Source organism: Alligator sinensis, unplaced genomic scaffold (genome assembly GCF_000455745.1).
Source record: "Alligator sinensis unplaced genomic scaffold, ASM45574v1 scaffold853_1, whole genome shotgun sequence".
Lineage (NCBI taxonomy): Eukaryota > Metazoa > Chordata > Crocodylia > Alligatoridae > Alligator > Alligator sinensis.
Window position 1 is genome coordinate 1,186,063 of NW_005842005.1, and position 14,290 is coordinate 1,200,352.

The 14,290-nt window shown below is 41.7% G+C and overlaps 1 protein-coding gene across 6 annotated transcripts; it reads left to right on the forward strand.

The window, feature by feature from the left end:
• The first annotated feature begins 2 nt into the window (after positions 1–2).
• On the forward strand, positions 3–11,161 carry CRYZ (crystallin zeta). Of its 6 annotated transcripts, none has more exons than XM_006021766.3 (10): positions 13–82; positions 778–880; positions 3,675–3,799; positions 4,378–4,530; positions 5,602–5,765; positions 7,418–7,469; positions 9,673–9,822; positions 10,397–10,498; positions 10,586–10,681; positions 10,965–11,161. In XM_006021766.3, the coding sequence occupies exons 3-10, from the start codon at positions 3,689–3,691 to the stop codon at positions 11,124–11,126; spliced, it is 990 nt and encodes a 329-aa protein (XP_006021828.1). In that variant the 5' UTR covers positions 13–82; positions 778–880; positions 3,675–3,688; the 3' UTR covers positions 11,127–11,161. The 6 variants fall into 6 exon arrangements, with proteins under 6 accessions (XP_006021830.1, XP_006021828.1, XP_014374543.1 ...); XM_014519057.2 differs by having other exon boundaries at positions 48–82; positions 770–880; XM_025201820.1 differs by having other exon boundaries at positions 67–82; positions 775–880.
• The last annotated feature ends 3,129 nt before the right edge of the window (positions 11,162–14,290 follow it).

Sequence of the window (14,290 nt, forward strand, 5' to 3'; positions counted from 1 at the left end):
CGGGGGCTTGCGGTGGGGGCGCCCCGTGGTCCAAGGTTCGGTTAGTCCGAGCCTGCGGCCCGCCAGCGTCTCACCTGTGGAGGTGCGCACCAGAGCGGCTTTGTCTGCCCCGAAGCGGCGCCGAGCCCGGCTCGGAGCACGTGGTGTTGCTTTGCGCCGTTCGCCCCGTGCCGTGATCTTGTTTGTAGCGAGTGGACCGGTGCCCCGGGGCGCCCGTCCCAGCAGAGGTGGCCAAACCTGTGGCAGGCAGGAGTGCTGCGAGGCGGGCCGGGGAGGGGCCTGCAGGCAGCGCAGCAACCCCTCGGGCAGGATCCTGGGCAGGGGGCGAGAGCGGGCAAAGTGGGGGATGGGAGCGGGACTTGGCAGGCGGCCGCGCTGGGGCTGGGTCTCGTGGCTTGAGAGAGCCGCGCTTCATAAACTCACCCTGGTTTGGCTTGTGGAGCAGATAGTTATACAGACGTAATTGTAAACTTTGCATCTGGGAATACATTGTGATTTGACAGTACAGTAAGTACACAGGACAGGATAAAATATCTACCCATCTATATAGATCCACACACGTTTTATTTATATCTAGATATATATGTATATAAAGTGTGTATCTATCTGTCTCTATATATAGATCTATCTATCTATATACACACACTTTATATATATATCTAGATATATAGAAAATGTGTGTGCGTATCTGTCTGTCTATCGATAGATATATATCTATGATCTTGGGGGCCTTAGCCCCCGTGCCTGATACAGATCCACGTCTCTTAAGTTCATCAGGAATTTTTTCTGCCCTGGGGCTGCAAGTGATATCCCCGTTAGGGGTATGAACGTGTGTCGGACTCCTGCGTACGAGACGTGTCATACGGAGGCTTCTCACAAGGTACAAAAATGAGATTTGATGAAAACAAAGTTAAAACTTTACTGCAGGACTCTGTAGAGTCCACTAGGGGGAACTCTATGCAGACTTAATTATTTACCTGGGAAGCGTGTAGGTAGAAAACGTTTATGCATGCAGCAGGGACACAGCCCTGCTGGCTACCCTACTTGGAAGATGGCCTGTGTGAGGCAGGTGCGGTGTGTGTCCAAATGGAGCTCCCTGTGGCAGCTGCATTTGAGTGGTGTGGATGTGGCCAGAGTTTTCTCTCTTTTTCTTTTTTTTTTTCTTAGGTCAGGATCTGCAAATGCTGTAAATGTGGGTGAGGATTTTTTGAGGAAAGTTTCTGTCTTGGAGAGGATATGGAGGAAGAAGCAGCAGTGTACCAAGGCAGCATTCTGCTCTGCAAGGTAGTGAGCGCTCCAGAGCTGGAGCTACCAGTGAGCACAGAAAGGGTTGAAGAAGTACTAGGACATACATGCAGTATTGGGACCTGAGTTTCTGCACTGACAGTTTAAATGAGCTGCTGCTCTTTAACTAAATTCTCTTTTTTAGGTCATTCTTACATAACTCCTTTTCTGTTGTTCCTACGCATCTAACTGAAACCTTGTCTGTTCTCTGATAATATAGTGCAGTTTGTATCAAAGTAGGCATGTCAGAGAGAGAGCCTGCAGACTGCAGTGCCACATCGTCTGGCCCCCAGTGCTCTAGCCCTGCACAGTGCCAGTCCGGGACCTCCCTGCATGCTGGATCCAGTGCTCACTCTGAATGGTGTGGGATGTAAGCTGCATGTGGCCCCCACTCTAGGTAGTCTGGGGTGGGTGCTGCATGCAGCACAGGTCCTGGGTCAGCCAGAACAAGTGTTGGATTCACCTTGTGAGGGTGGCTCCACTGGTCCTCTGCATGCTGCAGCTGGTTGGGGACTACATCAGATGCAGTGCCTGTTTCAGCCAGCCTGAGACCCACACTGCATGCATTGTTCACCTTGGACTGTCTGCATGTGGCTTGCAACCTGATCTGGCCACGTGTGGTGCAATTCACACCCACCCCCACCCCATCCAGACAGAGTGAGTGCCAGGGATCCTGAATCTGATATGGTATGAGCAGCAGGTGATGAGTTTGGTAAGCGCTGTTAGGTGTGCAGACATTATTCACAAGATTGCAAATGGGAACATACAGTATTGAAAACATTCTGACCCGTTGTAGGCTTTCTGAGTTCTTTGCAGCCAAAAAAATGCTCTTATTATTTTCCTGAAGTCAAATAACAAATGAAAGCTAAGAAATGGTATTTTTGAGGGGTACCTTCAGTCTATGGGGGTTGAGATTTGTTGTTATAGACCATGGCTGTCACTTAGCTTTGACTTAGTAAAATGTTTTGATATAACTAATACTACTTTAAATATGCACTTTATTATCAAAACTGTTTATTTTTGGAATTTTGTGTAAAATGGAAATTTTGATGACTACCTGCCAACATTACCTGTCTCCTATGCAATGCCCAGAACAAAGCCAGCATTTCTAATGAAGATGAAGGTTTTGCAGTCTGGTCTAGGAGAATGGATGGTGGAGCTCTATGTATATGTGGTAGTTCACAAATGCCAGCTCCACTTGCAATAATTGAGCAATGGTTCTTGCATTATGTCTCGGCATTTGTCTCCATTCCAGGTAGACTGCAAATTCCTCTTCAGATGAGGAAAATGCAAGACCGAGTAGCTCTTTTCTCACTCCCCAGGGGCTACTCTGAAGTGTGGATCTTCATCATATACAGAATAAGAATTGCCCTAACTGTATCCATATGTGGCTATTGCACTACCACCTTAGACCCAAAAGCCTAGCTAGAATTCATGTTCTTACAGGTTCCTGTTGGGAGGAGAAACTTGTGAAACAGTCAGGTACTTCTTTGTAACGTTTGCTTAAAAAAGTAAAAGATTATACAGGGCCCTATTTCTCTAAGTACAGAAAGGCTGGCATAGGGGAGAGTTTCCTTGCTGCTGCCTCGGGGCTTTTCTTGACCCAAGAACCCCCCACAATTAGTCTTGCCTAGATTGTCTCCCCTGGCTATTTCTAGGTGCTACTCTGTCCAGCAAGATTCTGTCTAGACAGTCATCATTTCAGTGCAACTTTTTTTTTCTTGTGGTGTTGATGTGCTTAATTGTCTTGCACCGATTTGTAAATGAAAGAATTGGTGGATGTAACCACGCTCTCTGTAACCTGACCTATAAAAGTCTTTGTTCTGTTTTCAAGCATTCCTGCAATATATATTCTTTTTGATGGGTGTTTTTAGTATTTGATGTAGTAACTATACAATTCTCTGGCTATGTATTCAGTCTTTCTAGCTTTCTGCAGAATGTTTTAATACCCCAATGCATCTTTTATTTATCATTTGGTGACATGTTAAATTAAAAAATAAAAGGAACAGAGGCTAGAAGGTTATTTTGTCAGACTAGCTGATCAGTTAATTTATGACCTGGCTTTTATCAGCAAAATTGGAAATTCACGTTTTCAATTCAGTTTACCCCGTTAAATGCACTCTATCTTTGACACCCTGTACATTTAATACTAGAACTACTGCATTCATATTTTATATTTGTTTTAATGTTTGTTTCACTTTAAAATCCATCTACCTCCACAGATGATGGTGGCAATTCTCTTTCTTTTCACAATTTGTAAAACAGAAGTCCCAAATGAAAGCAGTAGTGAGCCTCTCATTTCAACTGCAGTTTAAGAATGTGTTGTTTGATCCCTTTCCTCTGAAATGAAAGCTGGATATAGAAGAAAATGCAGTGTTTTCTTTCTTCAGGTATTCAGATCACTATGGCAACTGCAAGAAACATGATGAGAGCTGTCAGAGTTTTTGAGTTTGGTGGACCTGAAGTGCTTAAGCTCCAGTCAGATGTCTTGCTGCCTGTTCCAAAAGAAAACCAGGTGGAAATGATGTCTGCAAGCTGAAATAATTGCAATGAATAGTAATGTCTTGAGTGTGTGAATTGAGTGAGTGTCCAAAGCTGAACCGTTTTAAGTGTAGTTCACCTTTTTCATCAGATTTAACTAATTCACTTTTCCAGTGTGGTCTTCATGTCAAATAGAAGTGATTTTCTAAAAGTATCACCTCCATTCTCTATAACCTTCTTTTTAATAGTTGAGAAAAATGACATAAGTAAGTGCCATAACTTGAAATCTAACTGAGCTTCCCTGCGCAGGTTTGTACCTTGCCTCATAATAAGGGGTTTGTTTTTTTGCAGAGAATATTTTGTAGTTAGAACCATTCCCCTTTAGAGGAGGAAGGTGCAGATTTGAAGCCACTCATCTGTAGCTGAGCTTTAGAAAGATGACCTGGAGTTTAAGATCATCTGAACTCTGGGTTTTGTACCCAGCTGTGTGCGCAGTGCATCCTGTGTGCTGTTGAGCAAAACAGTTCGTTGTCAAGTGAAAGTGATCTGTGATGTTGATTCAAAACGTTAGTGGCTGTAATGACTCAGGAATGAACAACAGTTTCTTTTCAGGTTTTAATCAAAGTCCATGCATGTGGAGTAAACCCTGTGGAGACATACATTCGTTCTGGTGCATATTCTAGAAAGCCATCATTGCCATATACGCCTGGCTCTGATGTGGCTGGAGTAATTGAAGCAGTTGGGGAACATGTCACTTTATTCAAGGTACTGTGTTTTGTTTGTTTGTTAATTGTTGGTGTGTTCTTTCCTTATGTTATTGGTGCAATACGGTACTGTTCAGTATAACTCTAAGTTGAAGTCTTTTAAGCATTTCCTCTGTGGGGGGGAAGCTTTTAATTAGCTTTTAATTAACTCTGCAGAAGGTCAGACTAGCAGTCCTGGCTTTGCAAACTGCTCTGCAGACAGACCCTTGCTCCTGTGTGGAGCTCAATAGAAGTCAGCAGAATACAGTACAGGGTAAGGAGTCCATCTTGATGGAGCAGTGTTGTAAGATTGGGGTCTAGTTTACAAAATGTTGGTCCAAAAGCATTTTTATATATTATAGGAGTAACTTGACATTGCTCCTGTTAGTGATAACAACTGTATCCTGAGCTTTCAGATGGTTGTAGTGACTCTTTACTAGCCCTATCCTGGCCAAGTAGGAATGTGAAGTTATTTTACTGATGTTTAAAACAGCTTATAATGATGAGAAAGAAGCCGCCTCTAAGATGTATTTGTGGATAAGTGTGTTTACATAGTTGATCTCTCATAGTAGTTTGGTTTCACCTCTTCCCCTTTGGTTAGATCACATTTGGTCATATGGAGAAAATTGTGGAAGGGAAAAAGACTGGTTATCAAACTGACGAGAGGAATGAGTTGTGTTTGGTTTTATTTTTAACTGGCTCTTACCTCTCGTTTCTTATTTACTAGTTACCTTGGGGTTTGTTAAGAATAGATGCCTCTCAAATTTAGTAAAATAGTTAAGAAATACTTCTTATACTGTACTCTTGTAAAATCTTTGGAACTTTATCTTTGGATGTTTCAGATGGAACTCAGGTTTATCAAGGATGATTTTATGTGTTTCGGTATTGAAGGTAGTGGTGTACACTATGCATATGTTTTTTTAAATCAAACTATACAAAGTTATGTGGCTTGTGATGCGTACACTTCACTGATAGGGTTGTATCAAAATCTAATCTTCTAGGAGGAAAACATTTGATAATAATGCTATACAACATACTTTGACTTAAGTATTATGAATGTGTGATTAAACTTTTTTCATTTCCTTCCTACCAGAAAGATGACAGGGTTTTTACCAGAGGTACCATCTCTGGTGGCTATGCAGACTACGCAGTTGCTTCAACTGACACCGTCTTCCCTTTGTCAGATAAACTGGACTTCAAGCAAGGTGCAGCCATCGGGGTCCCATATTTCACTGCTTTCCATGCTCTCTTTCAAAAGTAAGACTGCAAACTTGGCTTATACCTTTTGTTTTTGAGTACTTATTTTGAAAAATAAAAAACGTCATTAACAAGCTAAGGCCATTTTAACTTTTGGGAATGATACAGGCCTCAAGTACTCTGTTTTGTTAAGAGATGGGAGGTAGGGCAGTAATTAGAAGAAGACTTCAAGGAGTCTTGGAGGATTACATTAAATTAATTAATTAAATTAACACATTAACTAAAGGATTGCGATCTGGAGGGTATTAACAATATTTTTCTTTTAAGATTGCATTTTTAAGAATATCTTAAGGGCTTACAGACCTGAAATGGGAATTTTTTTTCTTATTTACCTATAATAAAATAAGCAAATAATTCTTTCTCCCCTTACCACACTTTAATTCACTACTCCTCTATCTGAGTAGCATTAGATGGAAGTCACTGAAAACATTATTTCTGTTTCTTATTTGAAGCAGAGTTGGTGCTAAGTAACCCATGTCTCCCCGTCACGTTTTCAGGGCAACATTGGAAGAACTCCTACTGTAGCTCCTGTGCATATATGTGTATATAAACATGTCCATCACTGGCATAATTTAATGAATTTGTATAAGAGTGTCCTGTCTGCTGGGAAATGAGAGATCAGGACTGGTAATCCAGTATAGATAAAGGGTGCCAAACTTGTCTGATCTTTGAGCTGCATGTGAACCTTGGGGCTCCTTGTGGACTGGATCTGGACTGCAAGGAGCCTTGCTAGGTGGATCTGAATGCATATCTGGTGGCAGTGTAAATAAAATTGGGTAGCCTCAGGGGTTAACATGGGCATCAGTCACCCTGCCATCACCCAAACATGTCCCCAGTGGGACTCCATATCTTGGTTTTTGGCAATTGTGCCTGCCACTGCTTGTCCCACCCCCGAATTCTTGGTCCTTCCAGGAGCCCCACTGGCCAGATGATACTGGTCCACAGGCTGTATCTTTTACACCTCTGGTCTAGATCATCTGGGAGAACAAAGCATTAGGCCATTTAGTTTTTCCTTTTAAAAGTATGTGGGGCTTATTTTGATATCTGGAACAACTGAAGATGTTAAAGGAAATGTTGTTTTGAATACAGGCTTGTAGTTAATTTATACATATAGCAAAGATGTTCTGGTTCAGTCTGCATATTGATCTTATTTGGCATGGGTTGTCAACAGGGGGTACGTGTACCCCAGGGGGTACTTGAGAAGTCCTTAAGGGGTACGCATGGGCGGGCAGAGACGGAGCACCACCATGCACCATCCTGTGCTGCTGTGCAGGTGCCGCCTGCCTGGCCAGACACGGGGGCAGGGGAATTCACATTTGGCCATGCACCACCCCTCCCCTTCCGCTCCTCATCTGGCTGCCAGGGGTACACTTCTCCATGTCCAGCCCTCAGAGGTACACTGATCCAAAAAGGTTGAAAACCCTTGTTATTTGGAAATCATATAATTGCTGTATGTATATATGTATGTATATATGTTATCTTCTCTGCACCAAATGGCCTGCTGCTTCTAATCCCAGAAAAACTCCAATGTCAAAGTAGAGAGAAAGGCGAAAAGGGCCTGTTGAATATATTGATGAATTTTATAATGTGACTAATCACACTCTGACTGTTAATAAAAAATGAAAATCTTAATTTGTCACTTTGCCTTTCAGAGGACGTGCCAAAGCTGGAGAAAGTGTGCTAGTCCATGGAGCAAGTGGTGGAGTAAGTACCTTGAGCACCTAAGTTATGAAGAATTTTGCATGTGTTTACATATCTGTATTTTTGTCGATGGTGTAAGTAAATGAAGAAGAATACCCCAAAGACGATAAGATAATTCTTGGCGATTTCAGTTCTAGAGTGGGCAGAGACTCAGAGCTATGGAAAGGAACACTTGGAAAGGAAGAACTGGTGGAAGTCGATTCAAATGGAATTCTTCTGAGCAAGTTGACATCATCATCATAAATTCCTTATTCTGCCAGAGCAACAAATGGAAGACATCATGGATGAACCCCACTCAAAATACTGGCATCCAGTTGACTTTGTCATAGCACATGCTGTCATGTCATCCATATCAGCGGAGCTGTGAGCAGTGCAGACAACTTCTGGATGAATCATCGTTTAATATATTCCATTATGTCCGTTCATATCACCCCAAAACAATGTAAACAAAAAAAGGAACCAAGGATGAGGGTCAATATAGAGTGCTTGAAAGACCCTTCTAAAAGTGATCATCTTTGGCAGTTTCTCACTGAAAATCTCTGACCTCCTTGATGATCTTGACACCACTAATCACTAGGAGAACTTCAAGAAAGGCATCTGTGAAGTGTGTGAAGAATCTCTAAGCTCCACAAAGAAACATCAGGACTGGTTCAGTGAGAATGATGGGGGAATTCAAGCTCTCTGACAGGAAAAAAAAGAGCTTTCAAAGCTTGGCAGAATAACATCAACTCCAAACAGAAGCACGACTGTAAAAATTAGCATGCAGACTGGAGTGCTGCTTTTAGTTAGGCTGCTTAGATCATGTGTAGTACATCTACTGGTATAGGCACAAAAGGGAGAATTGTTAGAAGAAGGTGATTCGAGAACTCTATTACCAGTCTTTCTAAGAAAAATTTGAGGAAATATTGCCATTTTCAGAGTTACATATGGTTTCCAGATTTCTGTAAGGATTCATTGTTTGCATAGCAAGCAGGCATTCCTAAACTGTTTCTCTCCCGTGAACTGTTACCTAGCTAGAAAATGGGAGATACTGAAAGTCTCATAGATGATTGGACTTTAAATGTCCTGAAATGATCTTTCCTCTCTACAAAAGACTGATCTTTGACTAAACTAGAAGGCTGAGTAAGCATAATTAAATTTAGTTCCCCACACCCTGCCCCCTGGTTCCAATGGTGGGGAACAAAAACTATTGTAAGCTATTGATGACTGTATCCAGTTTTCACTATTTCTTACTGCGGGATGAGTATAGCAGCATATCACATGGACTAGAGAAAGTATTTACCTGCAAGGCTGGTTCAAACGATCATGAAACTCTGCAATCCCAGAAGGTCCCAGTTCAGGAGTGAAGTCAAGAGACAGAGGATTCTGTGCATGCTTGTTCCTCATTTCTGTATACCACATAAGCAGTGACTGTGAAAATACTGAGCTTGTGGTATGCCTTGGAGTCCTAAACTCTGCTTGGATTTATACACCACCAAGACTTTTGACCTGCTTGGTACTCGCACTCTTACCTCCTGCCGCACTGATTGAAGAACTCAGGAGAAGGTGTGGGAGTGGGCATGGAGAGGGAAGCCTCCACTCAACCTCCAAAAGTTGCTGCCACGTTAAGCTGCTCCCACTTGGGAATTCCTCTGTGGCTTCCTTACTTTCTGGCTGCTGCCCTACACAGGACTGTCTTTGGCTTTTTTATACTGAGGTGTAGTTTCCCAGGAATTGGCGGGAGGGAAATGAGATTAGGGAGTCTAATCTGTTTGTGATGGTTTTTGAGGCTTGAGGAAGTTGGTGTTAAAAGGCTCTAACTTGTGGTCAGAGTCAGTGTTATAGTACAAGATGAGTGCTATCTGTCTATGGGAAGAGAAGAAAACAACGTGTGTTTCCTTGCATTCATGGTTTTGTCAGGCACATTCTGTGTGTATGCCAGTTTTAGCTGGTATACAGCATTGTGTGTGTGTGCAAATCAGACACAGGATAACTATTAAAAAAACAACGAAAACAAACCCAAAATGGCACTGTTATGGGAGAGAGTAACCTTTAGTCACATCTGCTTTTTTAGATGACTTGAGTGCCAATATTTAAGTGATTTGTTATTTGTAAAAATGTGCTGATAAGTTACTTTATTTGAAATTTAAAGTACTGAGCGTCTGGTAGATGTTTAAACTAAGAAGCAAAACAAATAGAAAGAGGAATGTAACTCTTATATTTCCAGGTTGGAATAGCAACATGCCAGATTGCCCGAGCTTATGGCTTGAGAGTTTTGGGTACAGCTGGAACACCGGAAGGAATGAACATTGTTTTGAGAAATGGAGCCCACAAAGTATTCAATCACAGAGAAGCTGATTATGTTGATAAGATTAAGGTAACTGGCTGTCAGATTTAGATGATCTAATAGGTTGGTTTTTTTACTGTTAGCTTTTTATGAAAGGTGAACAGCTGTTTACTTGCATGTTTTTCACTTGTTTCCTCCTGAATTGAGATTAGTGTTCCATAGGATTGAGTCATTGGAGCAAAGGGTACACAGGCTTTCAGTTCCTGCTCAAAAGACATGGATAGTAAGAGTACTGAACAATAAATTGGGAATTGTTTATGATAGGTTACTACTTGCAATTGAATGGTGGATTCAGGGTGTCAGACTCTTCACTTTTCCTTTAGTCTCACTTGGAGCCATTCATTAGTGTGCCTTATGGTGGCCATTGCAGTTGCGAGGTAACTTTCCTGGAGTTTCGCATGCTATACGCTATTCCAACTGGAAAAACTTAAAGCGTTTAGAAATTCTAGTATCTCATCAAGTAACAATACAAGAGGTAAATTTAGTATCACATTAGACATTTGACATATAAAAATCCTAGGTTACTAATAATATGTGAAACAGAGCTCACATTTGATTGTTGTTCTCTGGTTAGTTAATCTGTATATTTTTATATCCTACACAGGAATTCATTGGCATGCAGGGAGTTGATGTGATAATAGAAATGCTAGCTAACGTCAATCTTGCCACTGATTTGCATCTGCTGTCACAAGGAGGAAGGGTGATGGTAAGTGTTTTCTTGTCTTTGCCTTCACATTAAGTTTTGAAATTATTGAAAAGATACTTTTTGATTGTCTTAACTGTTTTGCAACAGATAGTGGGAAGTAGAGGTCCTATTGAGATCAATCCAAGAGACACGATGAGTAAAGAATCCAGTGTTATTGGGGTCGCCTTATTTTCAGCAGCTAAGGTAAAGAAATATGATTTAAAATGTTCACTTAAAACATGTTTGAATAGCTTTATTTGTGTTTTAACTGAAAGTACATTAAGTTGATAAAATATTTAACAAAATAGCCTAATTCTGTTTGATTGAGAAATAGGGGCGCAGTTTACTAGCAACTAATATAAATTCTATTTGTCAGATGGGACACACACAGAAGAACTAACAAATCTCAGGGATGCATTTGAACCATGAACTTTAGATGCTGCTAGTATTAAGTGCACATCAAGTAAATCTTGTCTTTGTTACACAGGAGGAGATGCGTGAATGTGCTGCAGCACTTCTTGCTGGCATAGAAGCCAGCTGGCTGAGACCAGTCATTGGCCCTGAGTATCCATTGGAGAAAGTGGCTAAGGCTCATGAAAACCTCATTCACAGCAGTGGTGCCTTGGGAAAGATGGTGCTCCTAATCTGAGAAGTTATGTAAAATAAAGTCTTTTCCCACTTAAACTGTGGTTTTCTTGCCATACATTTATATGGCTCATTTATCACATTTTGTAAAGTATGTTAGTGATCAGGTTTTACAGTAAGAACAAGCGCTAGTGTGGACAGAGAACAGTAATAAAGAACAGAATTTATTTATAATGAAAAACTGATCCAGTATTAAGTGCTGCTTTGATTTGGAAATCTCTCCCCTCTGTTGTGGTCTTGTGACAGTGGAACACTGACACCAAGGCTGAAATGTGCCACTGTGCTCTACTACATACTCTGCTTGGAGGCCCTGAAAAATTTCAGCTAGTGTAGAATGTAGCTTTCAGTGGGCACATCTATATGAGACATTTTACTGTGGAGCTGACTAATTCTGCAGTAAAGTGTCAGTGAGATGTTTACTGCAGCCCTATTAGGCCACAGTAAACTAATAAATGCCACCATAGGATCATACTTGTGCCCAGCCAGTCCCTCTGCAGCGCTTGAGCTGGGGGAGCAGCCCCGGGTTGGCAGGCTGCCCCACCCTGCCCCCACTCCCATGGGCTCCCTGTCAGCTGGGGCTGCTTTGACTTGGTTCAACATGTTGCAGTCCCAGGTGCATGTGTAAACGTGGTGCCCAGGAGCAATAAACTCATCCCAAACTGCACTAGAGTTTATGCAGTCACGTTAATTTGCATGCATAGATGCAAAGTGGGACAAAGTGTGTAATTAGAGCTCTGTGAATTCCTTAGTTTTAGATTTGTCATATTATTCACTGTCTGCCACAGAATTGTGCTTCAGAACCAGAGCTCTGATTTTCAAATGGCTAATTCTCTACCTCTTATGGTTGTCAAGAGCCTCCTAGATGTAGATGCAGGATGTAGACTGAGGAATAACATTGCCTCTATCTCAAGCAGTATTTCAGAGATGGGTGCTGTTGTCCTTGTAATTTCAATGGGATGGTAACTTTGAAGCCCAGCATTGGTGTTACCATCTTACAGCTGATTGTTTTGGTTGATTCCGTGTGGTTCAATTGCGTGACTAATAAGAAGTTCATTTCTTCCCAACACTTCACTATGAATTTAAAATCCCATTGGCCCTTGCCCAAAATGGGAGTGAAAAAGGAGATGTGCATTCCTGGGTGTTAAAAAGTCAACCTGTCCTCCCCTAATCAGCAGGCCCCTATAGATACAAAATTCACATTGAAAATGTGTCTACTTTGTAGAATAAATAAATGCAGGATAAATTGATGACTGTTGTACTGATTTTTATTAGTTTTTTATGGCTAATTTGATTTAAAAAAAAATCTCAGTGTGCAACAGAATGTACAGGTGCTGCACCAGGGGACTTTACAGCAGGTATCTGGCCCAGATCACTCCTTTTTTTTTTTTTTTTTTTTTTTTTTTTTTTTACTCTTGTTCAACTCTCATTACACGAGTGAGTTGAATCTGTTGATCTTGGGGCTTGGGACTAGTATTAATGACTTCATTTTTATGTAATATTTGGAGATATTAATACACGCTGACCAACTACTAGAAGTCTGGATTTTATTTTCTTCACTTCCATCGTTTATTAAACAGGGGAACAAAGCAGAGTTTTTCTGCCTATTCTGGGATGTACCATCAAGCTTCTGGTAGTCAGTAACGGCAAAATGGGTCTCCTGAGTTTATAGGAGGGACTACTGTACCAGTGAATCAAAGGGAATAAACTATTGATTATTATCAGCATAGACCAGAGGTTTTCAACCTCTTTTGGTCAAGGAACCCTCGGTGGCTGGTCAGGATGCAGGCAGTCCTCCAGCAGCCGGTTGACGAGCAGGGTGATCCCCCTTGGTGCCCACGTGGCATGCAGCAACAAAACCAGAAGTGCTGGTGGCTTCTCCGCATCACTGCCACATACCCTCTGTGGCCTTCCAGACTACCTCCAGGGGTGCACGTACCCCCACCCCTGGTTGAAAACCCCTGGCATAGACATTCAATCAATATGTTTGTCCTCCTTATCTGTAAATGTAGTTGGTCATTCTGGGTTTACCTCATTGTCTAGGACAGCGGTTCCCAACTGCAGGTTGCGACCCAAATGAGGGTCATGGGGGTGATGCCGGTGGCACCGCACGCAAAGGATGAGCCGTGCCCTGAGCTCCCCCACTCCCAGGCTGCTGCTGTCACCGCACTCAGCTCCCAGCAGTGGGTCACTGCAAAAAGGGTTGGGAACCACTGGTCTAGGACATCACATGGAATTGTTTGGTCAATAGTTCTAAATACCAATGCATCTTGGAACAGATTCACACTGCATTGTCTAGTCCTTTTTTTCAATTACGCTGAAAGCAGTTTGATCTGCCAAGAGAGTCTCTTGCTATAAAAATCTTTTATGGTTTTGTAACGTTTGGTGTGAAATCTGTTTTGAATTCCACTGGGGTAAAATTAGAAACACTTGCTTTGTGAATATGATAGAATTATCATTCAAAGGGGACGGAAGACGTTTGTTGTGGTGTATCAAACAGGAACATGGCCACTTGAAAGCTGTCACTTAAGAAATATCCTAACCCACCAAAGGCCCTTTCTCACTTGTGAGGAGTCTCTATTAAATACAGTTAGCTGACATCAGCCTTTGTTCTTTTAATTCAATGCTCCTCCTCTTTTGGAATGGATCCCTTTAAATTTCTTTCTTACAGGGTTCACCAGATGTGCTACTGTGAAGCAAATAATTTACATAGCCAAAAGCTGCCACCAACATTTATGAGTGGATCAAAGTCAGGGCCCTGATCACTTAAAATAACTTCATATTAAATTGTTGCTGACTATATAGAGTATGTCTACCCTTCTATTTAAAGACACAGGCAAAAGACAAATTAGTCTGTATCACTTCCTTTTTTGTTCTCATCACTGTATCTGTAACCTGGTGAAGTCATTGGGCAAAATGACAGAATAAGGGTTTATGATGACATGGAATGGTTCAGGATGACTCCTGTGGATGCAGACAACAAGGGGCCCCTGCCAATCCTATATTACTATCTAACTCCTGCCCTTTTATATTCACATCTCACATTAATCCAGATTGATTTGCAAGTGTAGGCAATCCCTAAAGCATTCATGTCTGGAGTGAATTTCATATATTGGGGACCTACAACTAAGCATAGGATTGTGATAAAATGATGGCCAACTTGCAGCTCTG

What these genes read in the sequence shown, in the direction of transcription:
- CRYZ (XM_006021768.3), top strand. Translation starts at nt 3,689, where the DNA reads ATGGCAACTGCAAGAAACATGATGAGAGCTGTCAGAGTTTTTGAGTTT. An exon ending in CTGTTCCAAAAGAAAACCAG is followed by an intron (nt 3,800 to 4,377) that starts GTGGAAATGATG and finishes GTTTCTTTTCAG; the next exon opens with GTTTTAATCAAAGTCCATGC. An exon ending in ATTATGTTGATAAGATTAAG is followed by an intron (nt 9,823 to 10,396) that starts GTAACTGGCTGT and finishes TATCCTACACAG; the next exon opens with GAATTCATTGGCATGCAGGG.